Genomic DNA, 21,235 nt, shown 5'->3' with positions numbered 1-21,235 from the left:
AGGCAAAAGCCTTGGGGGCTGCGATCCCAGAACTGCCTGCCCTTCCTCAAGACCCCCAGGGGCGGAAGGCAACTGCAGGAAAGGGTTTTCGCGCCAGCTTTCAGGCGAGTGGACCCCACAAAATCTTAGAGAAACTTAAGAATTATGAACTTCCCCATTCAATGTGTACTTAGTCCAACAGGAGCTTGACTCCCACTCAGCAACTGGGTGGGAGTATCTGTCCTCACCATTTTAGGAGAAACTGAGGCTCAGGGGTGACCACAAACCTCACACCGGGAAAAGGCCAAGATGTACAAGCAGCTCTTCCCGGGTCCTAGGCCTCAGTTTCCCCACCGAAAAAGAGCGGTTCATTCATTCCTCCCGCTTGCTACGAGCGAGCGTGGTCAAGGGTTGGGGTGGAGGGGGGTTGACAGGAAAGGTACGGCGGCGGGGTGCGGGGGACAAGGGCAGTGCAGGGGGTAGTGGGGGAACACGGGTGGTGCGCGCCAGCACCTTTCACATTAACAAAAACGCCGGAGAGAAATTGAGCGATTACTCTGCTCCGGGCGCCATTCAAAGTGCTCTCGAGAGTGCCTGTCACTAATCCTCACGTGGTCCCCAGGGATGGGACGTTCATTATCCCCGTTTTGGAGACCTGGAAATTGAGGTTCAGGGAGGTGAAGCGACTCGCCTCAGGACTCGCCGCCAGGAGAGGAGGCGCCGGGAAGCCGCGCTGCTCCCGGGTGCGGGGCGCACAGCTGGGCGCCGAGACGCTCACAAAGACCACGAAGTCTCCGTTCTGGTTTCTTCCGGCCGAGCTTAGGGTGCATCTATCAACTCCAATTCTCCGGGCGGCGCGGGGAGCCAGCCCGGCGGCGCGGAGCCGGGAGAGACCCTTGGCCACCCCTCCCTGCGCGCGCCCCCTCCGCGCGCGCCCCTCTCCCCGCGCGCGCCCCCTCCGCGTGCGCCCCCTCCTCGAACGCCCCCTTCCGGAGCGCCCCCTCCCCACGTGCCCCCCTCTCCCTGCCATCCCCCACGCGCCCCCCTCCCTCGCGCCCCCTCCCCGCGCGCTCCCGCCCTCACCTCGCGTACTTCGTCTTCTGGAAATCCAGGAGCCGAGGAGCGAACATCGCGGCGGTTCCATCGGCACCCAGCCCGGGGCTCCGACAACCGGCGCTGGGACGGAGCGCGGGAGGGAGGGAAGGAGGCGCGGGGCGCGGGAGCAGCAGGTAGGCGGGCGCAGGGCGGGGGCGGCCGGGGGCGCGCGGAGCCCGAGCTGGAGCCGAGCCGAGCCCGAGACGCCGACGCCAAATCCCCAGCAGATGGTGGTGGGGGCGGGGCGGGGGGGGCTCCGGGCCAATCGCCTTAGTCCCCGCGGCCTCGGCCCCCTCCCCGTGCCCTGCGGACCCCTCCGGCCTTCGCTGGGGGAAGGAGGAGAGATGGGGAAGGATGGGGGCTTCGATTGCAGCCCCTTCTCTCTCTCTCTCTCTCCCTGTCCCGGTGTCCCCTCCGCCGGTAGTTTTCAGAACGAGGTGACGGCCTGCTAGACGGAGCCCCGCTGTCTCCCCCGCTCCTCCCGGCCGGGGCTGGGCTGGAAAGGGAGCGAGGACACTGATGGCGCGCCAGCCGTTCAGGCCCCTGGCGTCGCTGGCCCCGGAGTATACTTGTAGCTCACGCTTCCCCCGCGGCCAGCGCCTCCTGCCTTTCTTTGAGCGCCTGCGAGGCGCGACGGCCCCAAGGGATCCGCCCGGGAATGGCCGCAGTCTCCGGGGAAGCTCTCCACTCCCAGAGACTGTGATTCTGGGGACCCTCACGATCCCCCAGACAGGGGTACATGCATTTGGTTGTCAGATTCCAGCGTACCCGGAATCTGCCCACCCGCCTCGGTTCTTCTACAAAATCCAGTGGTCTCCTTTAGGAGACCTTGGCCCGGGTGATGGGTTGTGGGGAACCACCTACAGGAAGGGACTGCTGGAGGCAGAACAGCCCTCAACCTGAAAGGACCCGTGCCCAAACTGAAGGGCAGACATCTCCTTCTCCCCCTCCTCGCCCTTCCCTTATGCTCACAAACCCCAGCTCCCTGCTACTTTTTATAACGCTTTATTCGAGAATCCTGCTACACATCCAGAAAACAATCCCACCCTACAGAATTCATTTCTGCACTCCAAATGCTGGGCGCGAGACGGGCTCAGATACCCAGTGTTGGTGAGGACAAGAAGGGTTACAGGTGATGCATTCACAGGGGGCAGCAGGGCTGCTGGGGGGCGGGGGGGGGGGCAGTGAGTGGGGCTGGGCAGGCAGGGCTGCAGGTGGGGACCAGAGAAGGGGTATAGGGATGTTTATGAGACCTAGATGGATTTTATCCACCAGGCCCTGTTGATGGATTGGAAGTGGAGGGCGACTACTGGGCTTCTGGCTGGCCCTGCTGAGTGGGTACTGATGACATTAAGGGTGTGGGGGCAGGGGGAGGAGACCAGAGGAGAAGCAGCAGGGAAGGGAGGTGAAGGAAGATGTGACCTCAGTTTTGGCCAGGTGAGTTTGAGGTCAAGGTGGGCATGAGTATAAGGTCAAGGGCTAGATTGGTGAGCCAGAGGGTCCAGTAGGGCAGCAAGCCCACCCTGCGAGGAGGAGCTGGGAGGGCAAAGCTGGAAGGCCCTTGGATCTGCAGATTTCGAATCGCTCATCTCAACCTACCAGCCACCAGCCTCCTGCATCTGTTTATTTCTACATTAAATACAATGAAATGCAATTTGAAACGCGGTTCTTTACTCACGTGATACACATTTCCAATGCTCAACAGCTACATGTGACCAGTGGCTGCCGTATCAGACCACTTCCAAATGGAAGCAAGTCCCAGAAGACCAGGAAGTCACCCCAGGTGGGCAGCGAGCAGAAAGAGAAGAGACGTCTGGTCCGGAGTGCATTGTGCTGGGAAGACTAAGTCACGTTCAGGCAACTTTTGTCTCAGTTGTTTGAGTACATTTTGTGTCCTGGTTGGCATGAAAATGTACTCTTACTGGGAGTCACGGTGAGGAATGGGCGAGGCTCGAGGCTATAGTGACCAGAGTCTCCTGTCTCCTTGGTGGAAGAGGGAAAGAGGCTGAGAGAGACCAGGGGACCCACCCACAAGTCACACAGCCAGAGGAGCTGTTCTGGAGCCCAGCTTCCCAGGCTCTGAGTTCTGAGCCTGCATTTCATGGCTTCTTCCCTGACCTTGACCTCTATCACCATTGTTATGACCCCCCCCCCCCCCACACACACATACAATAAAGGACTGCCTTGTGGTCAGCCCCACCAGGGCACACCTGTCCCCGGGTCAGCCATACCTCCTCCTCAGTCCTCAACCTCAATTCCCAAAAAGGTCCCTTCAGTCTTTATAAAAGAGAAAGCCCCAGAGGCCTGACCTCCCCGTGGCCCCCTCCTCCCTGGCCTGGAGCATCGGCTGTTGACTGCAGCTGCCCTGAGGCTGAGGGGAGCCACAGGTGTGGGACCAGACCTCCCCAGGCTGCCGGCCCGCTGGCCTCCTCCGGCCCCAGCCTGCTGTTGACCTTCAGTGGGTCTTGGCAAGGCACTCAGCAAGGCCCCAGAGGAGACCCCCGAAGGGAAACACAAACCTCGAAATGGATTTTCTTTTTCTCCACGAGCAAAAAAAAGTTGAATAAGAAACAAGTTACTATTTTTACTGCTGGGATCCGGTTGTTATGGTAACTGAGGGCCTGGAGGGAGTCAGGGTTGGCCAGCCAGTGAAGGAGATGAGGTGGGTTCCAGGGGCAGCGGTGGCAGCCACCGGACGAGCCTTGGACTTCCTACGGACTGTGGGATTTCTGGCACCCCTGCCCCTGGCTCTGCGCGCCCCCCCCCCCCCCCCCGCCGTGACGGAAGGCCACCTGTGCCCATCTAACCCTGGCCAGTGGCCTCTGGCAACTTCTCCCTTTGGTGCAAGCCCACCATCTCCTGCTGGCTGTGTGGTCTCGGGCTCCCCCGGCCTTGTCGCCGAGCCTGTCCTTCACTGCTCCTGGAGGGGGGGGTCATTGTGCCCTTGTCTCCACATGCAGCTTTCGACCCCCACCACAGTGACCACCACGGGCACCTGAGCGATCAGCCCCACGAGCCCTGCTGGCCAAAACCCAATTCTTCCCTCTGGCGTTCCTCTTCCAGCCCCCTCTCCAGAAGGCGGCCCCACACCACACCCTGGGCCCGGTTGGCCGTGGCTGGAAGCTCTGAACGCGGCCTTCCCAGGATCCGAGGCCGGCCTCCACCTCCACCTAGCTTTGTGCCCTGAACCCAGGTGCTTCCCATTCGAGGCTGTTTCCCCACTTGTAAAGTGGAAGTTAACAGCACCCACCCTGCAGGATTACTGAAGGCACAAAGGCCACCTGGGCCCGATGTTATTACTGGCAATGTGTCTCCCCGTTCAGTCCCCTCTGTAGCACTACATGGTAGGAGGTGCCGTTCCTAATTTGCGGACAAGGAGCCGTGCTCAGGCAGGCCAAGTCCCACAACAAGCCACACAGCACATCTGTCTGTGCTGAAGTGCCCTGCACTGCATGGGCACTGATTAAACACCTACCGTGTTCCCGGCTCATCAGATGCGCAGAGTGGCAAGCAGGTATGGAGATAACGCCCCCCACCACCACACACCCACCAACCACCAGAGCTTTTCATCCCTTCCCTAGAGCCCTGACCACATCACCAGTCTCCTCCCACACGACCGACCTCTGCCATCTGTCCCCAGGACCCAATGGCACCCTCTGATGTGATCCTTCTCCCTCCTAGCGACTTCCGTCCCCGATCAGTAGCTACGACATGGGCCCCTATATACGCCTAGCAGTGTCTGCCTGCAAAGTCCTCGTTATCTCTGGCAAAGCCACAAATCTTCCCTACCAGAGTGACTTTCTGAAACTCAAGTCTGACGAAGCCCCCTCCCTAAAACCCTTCAGTGGCTCCCACTGCTTTCAGGATGGAGTCAGGATAGAAAAACGACCTCACCCACCGTGCACACGCAATAAATGAATCCAAACTCCCCCCAAACATGCATGGCTTTCTCGTGCTCTGTGGCTACACAGATGCTGTTCCCTCTGCCCGGAAGGCCTTTCCTCCTTAGTTTGCCTGGCAGATCTCTCTTTATTCTTCCAGACCCAGTTTAAAGTTCTCCTTTGTTGGACCTTTAGGGGAAATGGCTTCTCCTCCCTTTTATGCCACCTTTGAACCAGCGTCCGGGCCCCACGGGATCATCTTGTAGGTACCCACCAGCCAAGGACTACCAGGACCGGTGCCTGTGGTAAGGTTTATCAACGGGCTGCAATTAGGGGGAGGGCCCAATGTGGGGAACTGGAGGGGTCTCCATGAGGGGCGTTAGGAAGGACTTTCGGCAGAATTTGTACTTGCCTTAGGTACTTAGGGAAGTTCAAGGTAGTGGCACTTTACTGAGGCCCTCCTTTTTATTGGACACTCAGGGGGCGCCTGGGTGGCTCAGTCACTTAGGCGTCTGACTTCGGCTCAGGTCATGATCTCACAGTTTGTGGGTTCAAACCCCACATCGGGCTCTGTGCTGACAGCTGGGAGCCTGAAGCGGCTTCGGATTCTGTGTCTCCCTCTCTCTCTGCCCCTCCCCCACTAGCACGGTCTCTTTCTTTCAAAAATAAATAAAACTTTAAAAAAAAGGAAAAAGAGGGGCACCTGGGTGGCTCAGTTGGTTAAGCGGCCGACTTCGGCTCAGGTCATGATCTCGCGGTCCGTGAGTTCGAGCCCCGCATCGGGCTCTGTGCTGACAGCTCAGAGCCTGGAGCCTGTTTCAGATTCTGTGTCTCCCTCTCCCTGACCCTCCCCGGTTCATGCTCTGTCTCTCCCTGTCTCAAAAATAAAAAAATAAGGTTAAAAAAAATAATAAAAAAATAAAAAAAAGGAAAAAGACCTTAGGGGTCAATATGAAAGTGGAGTGCACTCTGCAGACAGGCAGGAACAATTTTTAAATCCTCCATCAGTCCCTTGTGCCACTAGGGATGGGGCAACTCTCTGAAATGTAAACATAACGAAAGCTCAGATATCCACATTGAAGCCGTCTTCAGGCACGGGGCCACCAGTTTGCAAACGTCACTCTTTCAAGGCGCCCTCCACTTTCTTTGGGCTCTCGGCCACTCCCTATACCTTCAAATAGTACCTGTGTCTGTAGCTTAGCTATAATCTATCTATACATATATGCACGTGTATATATACACGTATGTGTATATGCAGACACTTGTGTATTCTATATACACGTGTATATCTCAGATTTTATAATGTATATTCCAGATTACATGTGATGTATGGTATTACATAACAAAACTTCAAACCTAGTAAAATTTAAAGATATAATTGGTTTTCCTAATCAATTCACGGACCGGGCAGCATTCTATCCAGCAAGCTGAGGGAGGCTCCGCTGGGCTGCAGGAAAGGTTTTTACAGGCAGAGAGAGAATGGAAAAAAAGGACATTATTAGCCAAGAATGCATTATTTTAGACAAGTCTGCCCTCCTCAGGGGAATGGAAAATGTCTATCAGTAGATTTCCTAGTGCTGACCAGGAAATTCCAGGTTGACGGGTTAAAGGTTACTTCGGGGGGGGGGGGGGGGGCGGGGAGGCAGTTGAGAGAATAGTAGTGCAGTTAGGTTAGGTATTAAGTCCTGGCGTGCTGACCTGGGGCTCTTCACATAAATGACGCCATTTGGGGCCTATGGTTTTCTTTTTAACAAGGTGCGTGTAGCTGCTGGAGAGTTTGTCCCACCAGGGTCTCCTGTGCCCTGTCCTCCCTCAGAGCTGGGACTCTGACCATCCATTCTTCGTTCAGCCTGCGGTGTACCCGGGCCTGGGGGATACAGGACTTGTCCTGGCCACTGCTCAGCCAAGGAGGCTCCTTTCCAGCTTTGCTGCCCCCGAGCCAGCTTCGCGTGTTCCCGGGAAGGAAAGGAGCAGTTCCCAGGAACCAGCCCATTCCAGCTTGAGTTCCTGGGAAGCAGGCTCTGAGAGGAGTTTAAGCGCAAGGAGATTGATTAGGTGACTATCCTTGGGGTGGACAGCAGCGGCAGGGAGGGAAGAAGCGGCGAGGGGCCCAGCCTTTCCCTGGGCCCCTCCCTGCCTCTCTGGACAGTGGCTTCAGCAGATGCAGAGGGGAGTCCCATCCACGGGTCAGCGGGCACAGCTGTGGGAAAGGGGTGCGGCGTGGGCGAGGCCAGCGCCTCCTCTGACCAGGCCTCACTGCTCTGAACTGTCCGGGCTCTCCCTGGGTCCCCTGCACTCTCGTCCCAGCCTCTCACCTCCTCCAAGCGAACCCTTCTTTCGTCTGCTCCACTCATGACTTAGCGAGGAATCGACATCCTGAGCTTCCCAAGCAGCAGAGGTGAGAGCAGGAAGCTGACTGCAGAAGGAGGTGTGCGGGGGCCAGATCACGGGTCGTCTGTTCTTTGCCTTGCAGACACCCCTCATCTCAGCACTGCATGCCCAGGAGTGACTGTCCAAATCCCGGAGGAGGAGGAGAGGCTCCCAAGTTACACCTGCATTTGCAGAAGGCCCAAGGGCATCATTCAAAGGACTGGTTAGGGCTGGAAAGAGTCTCTTAAAGGATGAAGCCAGATTCAAATCCAGGCCCTCCACTGACTTGGAGAGCCCAGAGCGAAAACAAACACAGACAAAAACAACCAAGCAGGTAATCTCAGTACTGATAATCTAAGTCAGCAGGAGAAGAATCAGTGGAATACCAAATATTTTCCTAGAGGATGAGGTGACTCCCCCACGTGAGGTTACCGTCCTCCGGCTTTTCATTTAAAAATTTTCCCTGGGGCACCAAGGAGAAAATATCATTTTCAAAATATTCACAAAATCTGGTGTGATGTAGTAAGTAGATTTCAAAACCCTGTCTTTGTTTTATAAGTGCAAGAAACACAAAACTTAATCTAATGTTAAAAAGACAGGGGACCAAAATGGCGTCACTTAGGTTAAGAGCCTCAAGTGAGTGAACCAAGACTTAGTACCTAATATCCAACTGCATTTTCAAATCTCCAGAAATGTAACCTTTAACCCTTTCAAACGTGGCGAGTTTCTCAGTCAGCGCTAGGAAATTTACTGAACAGACCCCATCCATCCCTCGTAGAAGGGTGACCTTGCCGAAAACAATGGATTCTTTGCTAATAATTTCCTTTTTCCACCCGCTGTCTTGAAACGCCTTTCCTTTCCTGGAGCCTTTCGGAGCCCCCCTCTACTTGCTGGAGGGGATACTGCCTGAGACATGAATCGATTCAGAGAGCCAACTAGATGTTTGAATTTTACTCCGTTGAATTTTTGTTATGTAACTCTAGACAGGTACTGATTGTGCTTTTCCCAGGGCTTATGACTTTGGAACTGATCTGAATGTTGCCAACTCACAGAGCACCTGGATGGGGAAGGAGGCGGCTGGGGGCCCAGGCCTGCTCCTGCTTCTGTCAGGTGTGTTACCTCAACTCACACCCTCTACCTGAGCCTCAGGTTTTTCACCTCTATAAGACAGGGATTCCAGCTCTAAAGCTGTAAATTAAGATATCACAATAACGGGGCGCTGGGTGTCTCAGTCGGCTGAACATCCGACTCGTGATTTCTGCTCAGGTCTTGATCTCAATGGTTCGTGGGTTCAAGTCCCACATCAGGCTCTGCACTGACAGTGCAGAACCTGCTTGGGATTCTCTCTCTCCCTCTCTTTCTGTCCCTCCCCTGCTCTCTCTCTCTCTCAAAAATAAATAGATAGATAGATAGATAAATAAATAAATAAAAATAAACCCAAGGGGTGCCTGGGTGGCTTAGTCGGTTAAGCGGCCGACTTTGGCTCAGATCATGATCTCACGGTTTGTGGGTTTGAGCCCCACATGGAACTCTGTGTTGACCGGGTGGAGCCTGCTCGGGATTCTGTCTCCCTCTGCTCTGTGCTGACAGCTCAGAGCCTGAAGCCTGCTTCGGATTCTGTGTCTCCCTCCCCTGCTTGCCCTCTATCTCTCAAAAATAAATAAATATTACAAACATTTTTTAAATAATATATTACATTTCAGTTAAATTGAAAAGACCTACAATATACATAACAATTTTTTTTAAAAGGCTCTATCGTTTGTACCTGCCGTGTGTGTATATGGAGGAGAGAGAAAGAACAAGCGTGTGGTGTGCGTAGGCCCAGTTATTGCTAGAGGTGAGGATTATAAGCTTTAACTAACATTAGAAATGTTCGGTGTTCAAATTTTCTTTTTTTTAATTTCTTTAATGTTTATTCATTTTAGAGAGAGAGAGAGAGACAGAGCATGAGTGAGGGAGGAACAGAGAGAGAGGAAGACACAGAATCTGAAGCAGGTTCCAGGCTCTGAGCTGTCAACACAGAGCCTGACACGGGGCCTGAACCCAGGAACCATGAGATCATGACCTGAGCCGAAGTCCGATGCTTAACCGACCTAGTTACCCAGGCGCACCCAGTGTTCAAATTTCTAGGAGCTGATCACCAGCTCTGACGTTCAGCCCTTCTCTCATCGGGGCTTCTCTAACATGCCCAGGCTGTCGTCCATCCCTGTCCCACTTACCCAGCCCCTGATGACCGGGCACCCCTGATCCCAGGCCTCCCAAGAGGGTTCAAAGCCCAGGATCCAGCCTTGGAGGGTCTCTTTGGGTCCAATGGCTGGGCCTTGCTGGCCTCTTGTGGCCAGAAGCAGAATTATCACATCATGACACATTAAAAATGACAAATCTGGGAGTGGGCTCAATCCTGAAGTAGCTGGGGGCAGAGAACCAGCTTGCTCACCCACTTTCCTGGGGGTATAACTTAGAGCGACCTTTTCAGCAATACATGTCAACATGTAGAATGCACGGAGCTTTGACCCATTGACCCCAGCTCTGGAAATCACAGATGATACCCTCTTGCCAAAATGTGTTTCCTCTAGTTCTAAGTACAAGAGATAAGAGGAACATTCTCATCCTCGTGTTACATGAAACCACAGGAAGGTAATCAGCCGAATCCAAGATGTGGGGCCATCTGTAGGACAACAGCTCCTGTCCCTGCAAAAAATGGCCTGGCATAAAAACTGGGAGCGGGGAGACTGTTCTGATAAAAAAGAGATTTCCAAGATCAGAGGATATATAATATAGCCAATATAATCCAATGTATTATACATCCAATATAATATAGAGCTGTAGTTTGGATCCTGGTTCAAAGGAAACCATGGTAAAAAGACGTCTATGAGATAATCATGGGAAACGGATTCCCGGCAGCGGAATAGATGATACAAAGGGATGATTGTTTATTTTGTGAAGGGGGATAATGGCATTAAGGCCATTTGGCTGCCAGGATGGTCAGGGATGTGGGTCAGTACTGGTCTGAGTTCCGTTCAGACCTGAAAGATGGGAGGCAGGGGTGGGGGCAGAGTGGAAGCAAAGGGAAAGTCTTCAAGGTGGGAAAGAGAGAAGAGAGAGATTAGAAGAAGCATGACGGGGGCTGGTAGAAGGCAGGTGGTCCCGGGTGAAATGGAAGCAGGTGCAGAGATTGCACAGAACAGGTGCTTGTAGACCATGGTGAGGAAATTGGATTTGATTGGGTATTGGGATGGAGAGGGTGTCCATGACCCCATTGCCTTTAGGGTTCCTCTGAGCAGTGCTTCCCATTGGTTGAAAGGGGGCGAGGGTGAAAGCGTGGAAACCAGAAGGAAGACTTTTCTCACCACAAGGTCAGAGATGCTGGTGCCTGGGACGTTGATGGGGATGGGGAGGGGGAGTGGTTAGTTCCTAACTGTATTTTGGAGATAGCATCTATCCTGTTCATTGAGGATGTGGGAGACTGAATATACAAATGGGCAGTGGCCAGTCCGCAAATGAGGATGGAACTCTGACCTACCACCCACAGCAACCAGTCCGGGATGTCAGACAACCTCCCCAGTAGCCATTGGCCCCAAATGCCACACTGGATCCATCGATAACTGACAGCTTCCTTCCTGTTTGTCCCCACTTCCAACTTGGAACCAATCAGAGAAAACCGGTGATGCTCCCCTCACCAGTCACATAGTGAGCCTGGTGTTTTCACTTAACACCATGCATACCCTGGGGACATTTCCAGGCCCTGGGATTGAAGGCACTTTGCTACTGGATTCCACTGTATGGCCATCCTACCATCTTTAAAACAGCATTTCCCAGTCGATGGGTATCTAGAATGTCCCACTTTGTGGCTTTTCTCTTCCCATCACATTTTTTTACTCCCAGATTTATTTCTTCTGTCTAGACCTCTCCCCTGAGTTCCAGAAGGTTAGGGTCAACTATTCCTGTGACGGGAAAACCCAAAGCAGGTCAGGGAACCACTCCCTTCCAAGGCCTTCCCACCTCGGTGGGCGGTCCTTTGTTTCTCTTTTCATGCTCTCTCCATGGGAGTGAGCGAGACCACCCAGACCCGGGCAGGCAGAGGCTATTCGGTGCTTCCACAACAAGGAGGTCGGCCACTGTCACTTGTTTGATGGACTGGAAGGCAGGCAGCAGGGTAGGAGAGCTCGACAGTGACGGGAGGAAAGTCTCCGGTGGCCTGATTGGAGGCTGTCGCCCTGGAGAAGTTGGACATATCTCCCAGGTGTGTTGTAGAACTCTATAATGTTGGAGGAAGGGGACTTGGAGACCCTCTCCCCAGCAAAACAGCAATTCATCTGATGACAATATTCAAAACCAATCATTCAAAGCCTCTGGAAATGCTTGTAAGGGCATATGGCAAATAGAGAAACTTTCATTCAAGAAAATCTACTAAATCTCTGTAAAAGCCACGCCCCCTGGCTCATCCACCTTTGAGTCACTCTCCGACCCAACCGCACCACAGAAACTCTGGTCCAGGCCATGTGACTGGCCTGGAGTCCCCAGTCCCTGCTCCGCCCAGCCCTCACTCTGGGCACAGCTGAGAACACTGGGGCCCCAGTCGCCCCCATCCCAGCTCACTCTGCACTCACAGCAGTGGAAGCCACGAAGACCAGGCCGGCCACCCCACCCTGCCCTGCTGCTCACTCATAGGGCAAGAGCATCACTCCCAGAAAATCTGGTCCCCAACCGGCTCAGGTGAAGTGGCCCAGCGTCCTGCCCAGAGGAAGTGGCAGGCTCCAGGAGGAGGAGCTGAGCAGCTATGCTGGAGAAGACTGGCGTCGTGTAGAGTTGAAAACTCCAAGCCTGGAGGGAGATCTGGCAGATTCCCACGGCCTTCCCGGGACGGCAGACAGCTCTGGGAATCAGGAAGACTGTACCCACTCCAAGGCATTCAGAACAGCACTCAGGGTAAACTCCAAGGCATTCCCCATGCTGCACCCAGCTCTCACTGAAACAGGTGGATGCCTCAATGGCACAAGGAACTTACCAGAACTTCGGACCCACACGTACTGGACAGTAGCTACTATTCCTCAGTGGTGGCTCCAAGCAAGCCATAGGGGTTGAAATGCTATCCAAGTCAACTCTGGCCATCTGAAAGACGGTGTGCAAGCCCAGGGCTCCACCCCATTGGGAGAGACCATAGAAAGAACTCTGAGCTACTAGTTTCCGGCCGAACAGAAGGCAGAAACAAACTCTCTGAACTGTGATAGTAGCTTCTAGGCCACACGTACAACAGTAGCAGGTAAAAATCTAACTGACCTAGGGCCTTACAGAACCTTTGACCCATCGGTCGCTTAGGCTGAGCCAGAGACGTCCCCAGGTAGGCAGGTTAAAAAGCGAAAATAAGGGGCGCCTGGGTGGCTCAGAAAGATAAGCCTCTGACTTCTGCTCAGGTCATGATCTCGCAGTTCACGGGTTTGAGCCCTGTGTCGGGCTCTGTGCTGACAGCTCAGAACCTGGAGCCTGCTTCCAATTCTATGTGTCCCTCTCTCTCTGCCCCTCCCCTGCTCAAGCTCTGTCTCTCTCTGTCTCTCAAAAATGAATAAACATTTAAAAAAAATTTTTAAGGCAAAAATGAGAGGAAAAAAATCTGAGTGGGGAGATCAGAAATTGTGTACCGAGAGTTGAGGGATGCAGGGGTGGGACTGACTTCTCAGAATTGGTTCAACCAAGTCACCGAACAAATACACAAATTACCAAGCCAACAACAATAACATCTCCCGAGGCAGGAGCAGAGAGGACCAGTATCCAAAGTTACTACAATATATTACTTAAAATGTCTAGTTTTCGAGAAAAATTGTGAGACATGAAAAGAAACAAGACAGCATGACCTATACACAGGCTTCACTGGAAAATTCTACTAAACATTGACAGACAAATTAACATCAATTCTTCTCATTCCAAAAAATAGAAAAGGAGGGAACATTTACTAACTCATTTCATGAGACTAGCATTATCTTACCACAAAGCTAGAGAAAAATACCAAAAGGAGAGAAAACCCTACAAAAAAAAAATATTCCTAATATACAATTCTCAAAAAAAAGAGAATACTAGCAAACTGTATCTGACAGAAAATTAAAAGAATTATATACCATGACCAAATGGAATTTAAAATAATTTTTTTTATTTGAGAGAGAGAGAGAGAGAGAGAGAGAGAGAGAGAGAGGGTGCTCACGTAGGGGAGGGGCAGAGAGAGAAAGAGAGAGAGAGGGAGAGAATCCCAAGCAGGCTACACATCTAGCTTGGAGCCCAACTCAGGGTTTGATCCTACAGTCGTGAGATCATGACCTGAGCCCAAATCAAGAGTTGGATGCTTAACTGACTGAGTTACCCATGTGCCCCTGATCAGTTTTCTTATGTTGCATTCCAGGGATAAATTCCATTTGGTCAGGGCTCCTGGGTGACCCTATGAGGAGCCTGCTTAAGATTCTCTCTCTCCCCCTCTGCCCCTCTCCTCCCCTTGTGCACACATTCTCTCTTTTTCTCTTTCTCTCTCTCTCTCTCAGAAAGAAAGAAAGAAAGGAAGAAAGGAAGAAAGATAACTGATCAATGTAATATACTATGTTAATAGAATAAAGAACAGAAACCACGTGATCATCCTATAGCTGCAGAAATGCTTTTAACAAAACCTAACCACCTTTCGTGATAAAACTCAACCGATAGGAATAGAAGGAAATTTCACCCACATGATAAAGAGCATCTACAAAAAACTCATGAGCTAACCTCATACTTAATGGTGGAAGACGTAACGTTTTCCCTCCAGGATCAGGAATAAGACAAAGATGTCTGCTCTTGCCACTTTTCTTCAACACTCTGCTAAAGGTTTTAGCTGGGACAACTGGCCAGAGACGTGTGCCGAGGTAAAAGAAATAAAAGGCCTCCATATTAGAAAGGAAGGAGTAAAACCTATTTGCAGATAATGTGCTAGTGTATACAGAAAATTTTAAGGAATCCGCTGAAACAAAACTATTGGGGTAATACCAGAACAATATATGAAAATCAAGAGTTTTTATATGCTAGCAATGAGTAACCTGAAATGAAACCAGCAAAAAATCCATTTATGCTTGTATCAAAAAGAATAAAATACTAAGGAATGAGTTTAACCAATGAACTGCAAGGCCTATATATGGAAAACTGTTGAGCAGTGCTAAAAGAAAATGAAGACCTTTGTACTGAATCATCATCTTCATACACCTTTATACAGTTGAAGTCCATCAATACAACATTCTAATTATTTTTATGCCATTGTTTTTCAAGTCAAATAGAAGAAGAGTTACCAGCGCACTACATTCAGGCTATCTCTGTATTTACCTACGTTGTAGCTTTACAAGTGCTCTTTATTTCTTCATGTGGTTTTGAGTTACTGTCCTCCATGGCTTCATTTCAGCCTGATGGCCTCTAGTATTTTCTGAACAGATTTCTATGATTTCTGTCTCTTCATTGAGATTCTCTTTGGTGAGACACAGTCATCATACCCGTCTCATAATTCTTCAAGTATGGTTTCTTTTGGTTTTTTGAATTTATTTGTAATAGATGCTTTCAAATCTTTGTTCACTAAACCTACCCTCTGGGTCCCTTCAAAGGCAATAACTTTTCCCCCTGTTTTGGGGCCATACTTTCCCGTTTCTTTGTGTGTCTCACAGTTTTTTGTGGACTCTCAGGAATATGCCAGGAGCATTTCAAAGCTTCTTATGGACATCTCATCCCCCAGACGTTCCTTTCAAGGATTTGTTTTTTGTGTGTTTCAGTTTTGGTTTTGCTTAGTCCCTTGTTCACCCTAACTGGTAACCTCAAGGCAGTTGCAATACAATACAATACAATTGCCAATGATTGTTTTGGTCAAATGTCTTGGAGATGAGCTGGCAAACCCTTGGATCAAATAAAGACAAGCTCTGAAAGGGAGTTTTTCAGCAAAGTATCAGGAAGTTCAAATAGTGACCATTCTCTGGGGATGGGGCTTTTGGGGGAGCTCCAAGCCCTTTCTGCCCGCCTCCAGTGACCACTAGGCTGTTTGTTTTTACATCTATCACAGTTGTAAGGCTGCTGATTTTCAAGGCTACCATGGATCTTGGATAGAGAGATGAGATTAGGGAAAATTAAAAAGCCACAAATCTCACTGCTGTCACTGAGACGCGGCTGTTTTGTTTGAACAAAAGCTTCTTAGATGGTTGCGAGCCTTTTGTTGTTAATTTCCAGAGTTCCGAAAAGGTTGATTTCGATCATTTTTGCCAGCGTTCTCTTTGCCTTCATGGAGGAATGGTTTTCAGAGATTCTTGCTCCACAATTCTGGAAGGGCTTCCTTCCCACCCATTCAATCCCCATAGCATTCTCCAGAGGTGAATTATTCTAGCCCTTGTTATTGTTGAGGAAACATGCTCGGAGAGGTTACGTGGCTCACCTGATGAGGCGCAGCTCGTGAGAATCGGAACCAGGATCCGAATCTCGGTATGCCTGTGCGATTTCAGTGTGGTGCGTATCCCGACCTCTCTCTCACTGCCTCACCTCATGCAAGGTGCGCTCCAGCACCCTTTCACTCAGCCCTTAGTTCCCTCCTCCGTGCCAGCTGTTTAACCCACGGGTTTATTTAGGAACTCGCCTGTGGGAGGATTGCTCATCTCTGAACGTTGCACATAAGAAGAATACTTGGGGAGTTTTTTGAGCACTGGCAGATGATGGTTCTGTTCTAAGGTTGACAGGAGGGAGGGAAGCAGTGGTGACAGAAGCTCAGGAGAGCATCCTTCCTGCTCTGTCTGCCATCAGGAATGTCAGCTCATGTCCTCCCCAGGGGAGCTGGGACACGAGGGTGCGTTTCTGAGTCACACGCAGGTCAAGCTCTTTGGCGCAATCCCAGTCTGCTCCCCAGCAACGCTTGTCCGTGGTTCCCAACATCTCCCAGATCATAGAGCAGGGAATCAAAATCTGGGCGGGTGGGTAGCAGCCCTGAGCGCCAGCCCATTCTGGCCCGCAGGAATGGAAGCCCAGAGCTGAGTTGTTCAAGGACTAAGTTCTAGCATTCTAGGGAATGGGATCGCACAGTGAACGATACAGACAAAAATCCTCCCTCAGTGGAGGATTATGTTCTGGTCAGGAGGGGGCGTTTTGTGGTCCATCGGAAAGTGATAAGTACTATTAGAGACAGAGAGGAAGGAGAGGGATGGGGAATAGAAGAAAGCAGGGAGGGGACCATTTTTAAGAGGGTTATCCAGTTCATACCCCATCTCTTCTGACCGGAAATTCACACGGTGGTGAGGAAGCTTTGACAGTGTGCTCATGCCCTTGGAATTCACCGTCCTTATCATGTGCCCTATTGCCTAGAGAGATGGCAGAATGGCTTACTGAAGGTTTAGTTGTGGCACCAGCTAAGAGACCACACCCTGTGGGGTTGGGTTGTCATTCCACAGTAGGCAATACATGCCTGCAAACTGGGAGTGGAGGTGGTAGGGTCTTCTTGCATGTGACAAAGAATAATCCACTGAAAATGTTTTGTTTCCATCCACACAACCCTGGGCTCACTGGATTTTGAGGTTCTAGTACCCAAAGGACCCCGACTACTCCAGGGAACACACTCATGGTTCGGGTAGATTGGAAACTGAGTCGACCCTCTGGCCATTTGGAAATCCTCACTTGCTAAACCGACAGAAGAAGTTACTATCCTGGATGAAGTGATAGATTCCGACGAACGAGGGGAAACCGGGTGGCTTTTCCAAATGAAGCCAAGAACTGTGTCGAGAACCCAGGAGATTTCTTCAGGCACCTCTTTATGTGGCTTTGTTCAAAAATAATGGTCCATAGGAAACTGTGCCAACTGATAGATACACCACTAAAGACATTGCTCCTGTGTTACATCTTGACTTCTGGTGATTGGCGATCGGCTATATGGGCATTCACGTACGTATATTTATACATTTACATATGTCCATGCCCATGTAGCCAACCACCGAAATCAAGACACAGGGCAGCTGCAGCACTCCAGCTGGTTCCCCTCATGTCCCCTCCGAACCAATCCCCCGCCAGAGGTAACCACTACTCTGCCTATTTTGGACTTCATATAAATAGACTCATACGGTATATATCCTTTTTTTTTTTTTAATGTTTATTTTTGAGAGAGAGAGAAAGACAGAATGCGAGCAGGGGAGGGGCAAAGAGAAGAGGAAGACAGAATCCAAAGCAGGCTCCAGGCTCTGGGCTGTCAGCACTGAGCCTGACGTGGGGCTCGAACTCACAAACCGTGAGATCGTGACCTGAACCGAAGTTGAATGCTTAAATGATTGAGCCACCCAGGCGCCCCCTTTTTTTTTTTAAGTTTATTTATTCTCAGAGACAAAGCACAAGCAGGGGAGGGGGAGAGAGAGAGAGAGAGAGAGAGAGAGAGAGAGAGAGAGAGAGAGAGAAAATCCCAAGCAGGCTCCATACTGTCAGCATGAAGGCTGATGTGGGCTCAATCCTATGAACCATGAGATCATAACCTAAGCCGAAATCAAGAGTCGGACGCTTAACTGACTGAGCCACACAGGGCCTCATATATTCCTTTGCATCTGGCTTTTTAAACTCAGTATTGTATCTGTGAGATTCACTCATATGCGTATGGCCTTTTAATTGGTCTGTAGTATTCTTCTGTATGAATGTACCACCATTTACTTACTCATTCTGCTGTAGATGAATGTTTGGGTTATCTCCAGTTTGGGATTATGACGAGTAAAGCAGCTGTGAGCGTTCCTATACCTGTCTTTTGGGGAAAATATACATTAGTTACCACTGAGTACATATACCTAGAAGTGAACTGTCTGAGTCACAGGGAATATGTATGTTTAACTTTAGTAAATACTGTCAAATGGTTTTCCAAGGTGATTATAACAATTCATTTTTTAAAAAAGATTTTATATTGAAGTGATCTCTACAGTTAACGTGGGGCTCGAACTTACAATCCCAAGATCAAGAGTCACTGCTCTGCCGCCTGAGCCAGCCAGGGGCGCTGAGTCTAGCCATTTAAGACTTTTCCTCACAGTGTTATGAGAGTTCCAGTTGCTCTGCAATTATTGTCTACACTTTGCATTGTCAATCATTTTAACTTTAGCCAACACATCATGTCAAAAGTTCAGAACAAAAAAAGAAAATCGGGCGCCTGGGTGGCTCAGGGTGGGTTAAGCGTCCAACTTCGGCTCAGGTCATGATCTTGGGGTTTGTGAGTTCTAGCACGTCGGGCTCTGTGCTGATAGCTCAGAGCCTGGAGCCTGCCTCGGATCCTGGGTCTCCCTCTCTCTCTGCCCCTCCCCTGCTCACATTCTGTCTCTCTCCCTCAAAAATAAATAAACTTAAAGAAAATCAATGAATTGCTGAAGTAATAGTTAGAAGTTTATTGTGCACCCACCAAAAAGACAGTTTGCAAACAAGGAGCACTCACACCAAAACACAGAATGAGGCTCGGAGGTATATCATCATAGAGCAGCTTCTAGAGTGTGGAGCGTGGAAGCAATGACTATTTGCTCTTTAGTGATTGGTTACAGTATTAGAATCTTCTGAACTAAAAGGAAATTTGCTGGTGGTCGCCTCACATCAACTTTGGGGAACTACTTTGGTTTCACTTGTGATTTTCAGAGGCACAAGCAAGGTCAAGTTAGCTCTTCCTAGTCTTGCAAAATAAGCTAAATTAAGCTTTGTTTGTATGACGACACTGGCGTTGTCAACTCGGAATTTTCGAGTCTGGTCTCCATTTGTATTTGATTTTAACAGGTGGATGCTTGTAGTATCTCATTTGCTCTTAATTTGCATTTTCTTGATGAGTATTAATGATGATCACCTTCTCAGGTGCTCATTAGCCGTTTTGATATTTTCTGAAGTACCATGCTCAAGTACCCAAAAATGAGTTGGTATTTTCCTCATTGATTTGTAGAAATTCTTCTAACGTTCTGGAAAGAAGTCCTTTGTCAACAATGTGTACAACAGGGCTGAGCTCGCCGTTGCCCTTGGCCGTGGAGCCGTTTTTTGGCACCAAGGGCGCAGCATCCGTGATGAACGTAATTCAGATTGTTTGTGACCACTGGGTACATACACTGGTACCCGTGGGATTTGTCCTCGGATGTTATCTAGACAAAAAGAATGATGAAAAACTAACTGCCTTCCAGAACAAGAGTGTGTTGCTTAAAAGGGAATTGAGACCCAGTGAAGAAGTCACCTGGAAGTAAAGGCTGTGACTGAAATAAAGAATGTTCACCTTAAAAAAATTAGGAAATAAAAACACACTCAGTATTTTCAAAAATGTATTTCAAGTGTATGTGTTGAAAGCTTATGTACCCCACTCATTCTGAGGCTTGCCTTCTTGACCTGTCTTGACGAGAAGTTGTTTTTAAAGTTTATTTATTTAATGTTTCTTTATTTTTGAGAGCGAGAGAGACAGAGCATGAATGGGACAGGGGCAGAGAGAGAGGGAGACCCAGAATCCAAAGCAGGCTCCAGGCTCCAAGCTGACAGCACAGAGCCAGACGCGGGGCTGGAACTCACGGACGGCGAGATCATGACCTGAGCTGAAGTTGGCTGCTTAACCGACTGAGCAGCCAGGTGCCCCATAAAGTTTATTTATTTTTGAGAGAGAGAGAAAGAGAGCACGAGTGAGCTGGGGAGGCGCAGAGAGAGAGAGAGAGAGAGAGAGAGACAGACAGACAGACAGACAGAAACCCAAGCAGGGTGGCTTGATCTCAATAACGTGAGATCACCACCTGAGCCGAAACCAAGAGTCGGGCACTTAACTGACGGAGCCCCCCAGGCGCCCTGAGCAGTTGCTCTCCGTTTTGATGAAGATTAACGTTTTATTTTGTGGTTAGTACTTTTTAAAGTACTTATTTGGGAGACTTCATTTACTCCAGAGCCATCAAGGCATTCTCCTACGTTTTCTTCCAGAAACTTGACTGTTTTACCTTTCACGAGTACGTCCACAATCCATCTCAAACTAGTTTTTGAGTCCAGTGGGAGGTAGGAGAGCCAGCACCTTTAAAGGAAAGGACCATTGTTTCCTCAAGGATTTGCAACGCATTCTTGACTCTGGGCTAAAAATTAGCTTCCCTGCGCACAGATTGAATTGTGCCATTCTCCTGCCTAAGTGTTTTCAATGGCAACCCGTTGTTTAGATAATGTTCAGGCTCTTGCTTAATGTATCTTAACAACACCCCGCTCGATTTGGCCACTTCCAGTTTCACAAGCCCAATCTTGTGTCCATCACCCCACTCTAAACTTAGACACGCTGAGCAGAGCGTTCCCTTGGACACACTCTCACCTCTGAAGCTTTGCCATACAGAATGCTTCCGTAGGTTACCTACTATTCAAACTTCAGGTCTTACCTCTTCCAGGAAGCCTTCTCTGACTGCACATTCCCTGTCCCTTAACTCTAGGTTGAGTGATCTCATCATGTGCTCTCTTGTACTCCGGCTTGTAATTGTGTTCCGGGGTTAACTTCTCTGAGGGGAGGGAGGCCCATTTAGTTTACATGGAAGGTGTCTCGTAAATACGATTGAATCCGCCACGGATCCAGAAAGCGGGCGCCTCAGGGAAAGAACGGGGTTACAGTTCTCAGATTGAACACTTGGCGAATAGGTTAACACTTCTGAGCCTCAGTTTTCAAATCTGTAAAGTGGGGACGCAATAGTCTCTATGTAGGCCTGCCAGAAGCATCAAATAAGATGCTGCACATAAATCCTTAGCGCAAGGACAGGCACACAGCGGACACTTTTAATACTAATAAAACCATAGGGACTCACTTTTCCCTTGCGCATGCGCCGTCCTCCGTACGCCAGCTGGCCCTGCCCGGCGCGCCCCTGCGCGTCCCCACGCGTGCGCGTGTTCGACCGGAACCCCGGCCCTGGCCGGAGATGAAGGGGCGGGACCTCCGCAATACGCCT

The 21,235-nt window shown here is 50.2% G+C and overlaps 1 protein-coding gene and 2 long non-coding RNA genes across 3 annotated transcripts; 2 read left to right on the top strand and 1 right to left on the bottom strand.

Moving 5' to 3' along the window:
• The first annotated feature begins 608 nt into the window (after positions 1-608).
• On the top strand, positions 609-5,838 carry LOC113594555 (uncharacterized). Its single transcript, XR_003414952.2, has 3 exons — positions 609-803; positions 1,092-2,206; positions 2,780-5,838. It is a non-coding gene; the product is annotated as an uncharacterized LOC113594555 (long non-coding RNA).
• A 1,011-nt stretch (positions 5,839-6,849) lies between these two features.
• LOC128313662 (uncharacterized) lies at positions 6,850-21,195 on the bottom strand. Its single transcript, XR_008294664.1, has 4 exons — positions 21,095-21,195; positions 20,258-20,328; positions 17,989-18,072; positions 6,850-7,507 (listed from the first exon to the last, which is right to left on the bottom strand). It is a non-coding gene; the product is annotated as an uncharacterized LOC128313662 (long non-coding RNA).
• On the top strand, positions 19,019-19,581 carry LOC113594595 (NADH dehydrogenase [ubiquinone] 1 beta subcomplex subunit 1-like). The gene has a single exon (XM_053213405.1). The coding sequence runs from the start codon at positions 19,277-19,279 to the stop codon at positions 19,526-19,528; it is 252 nt and encodes an 83-aa protein (XP_053069380.1). The 5' UTR covers positions 19,019-19,276; the 3' UTR covers positions 19,529-19,581.
• Positions 21,196-21,235: the final 40 nt, after the last annotated feature.

This window comes from Acinonyx jubatus, chromosome E3, assembly GCF_027475565.1.
Source record: "Acinonyx jubatus isolate Ajub_Pintada_27869175 chromosome E3, VMU_Ajub_asm_v1.0, whole genome shotgun sequence".
NCBI classification, from domain to species: domain Eukaryota; kingdom Metazoa; phylum Chordata; class Mammalia; order Carnivora; family Felidae; genus Acinonyx; species Acinonyx jubatus.
The sequence above is the reverse complement of the archived record's forward strand: the minus strand, read 5'-3'. Positions and strand labels throughout refer to the sequence as shown.

What these genes read in the sequence shown, in the direction of transcription:
- LOC113594595 (XM_053213405.1), top strand. Translation starts at nt 19,277, where the DNA reads ATGTGTACAACAGGGCTGAGCTCGCCGTTGCCCTTGGCCGTGGAGCCG.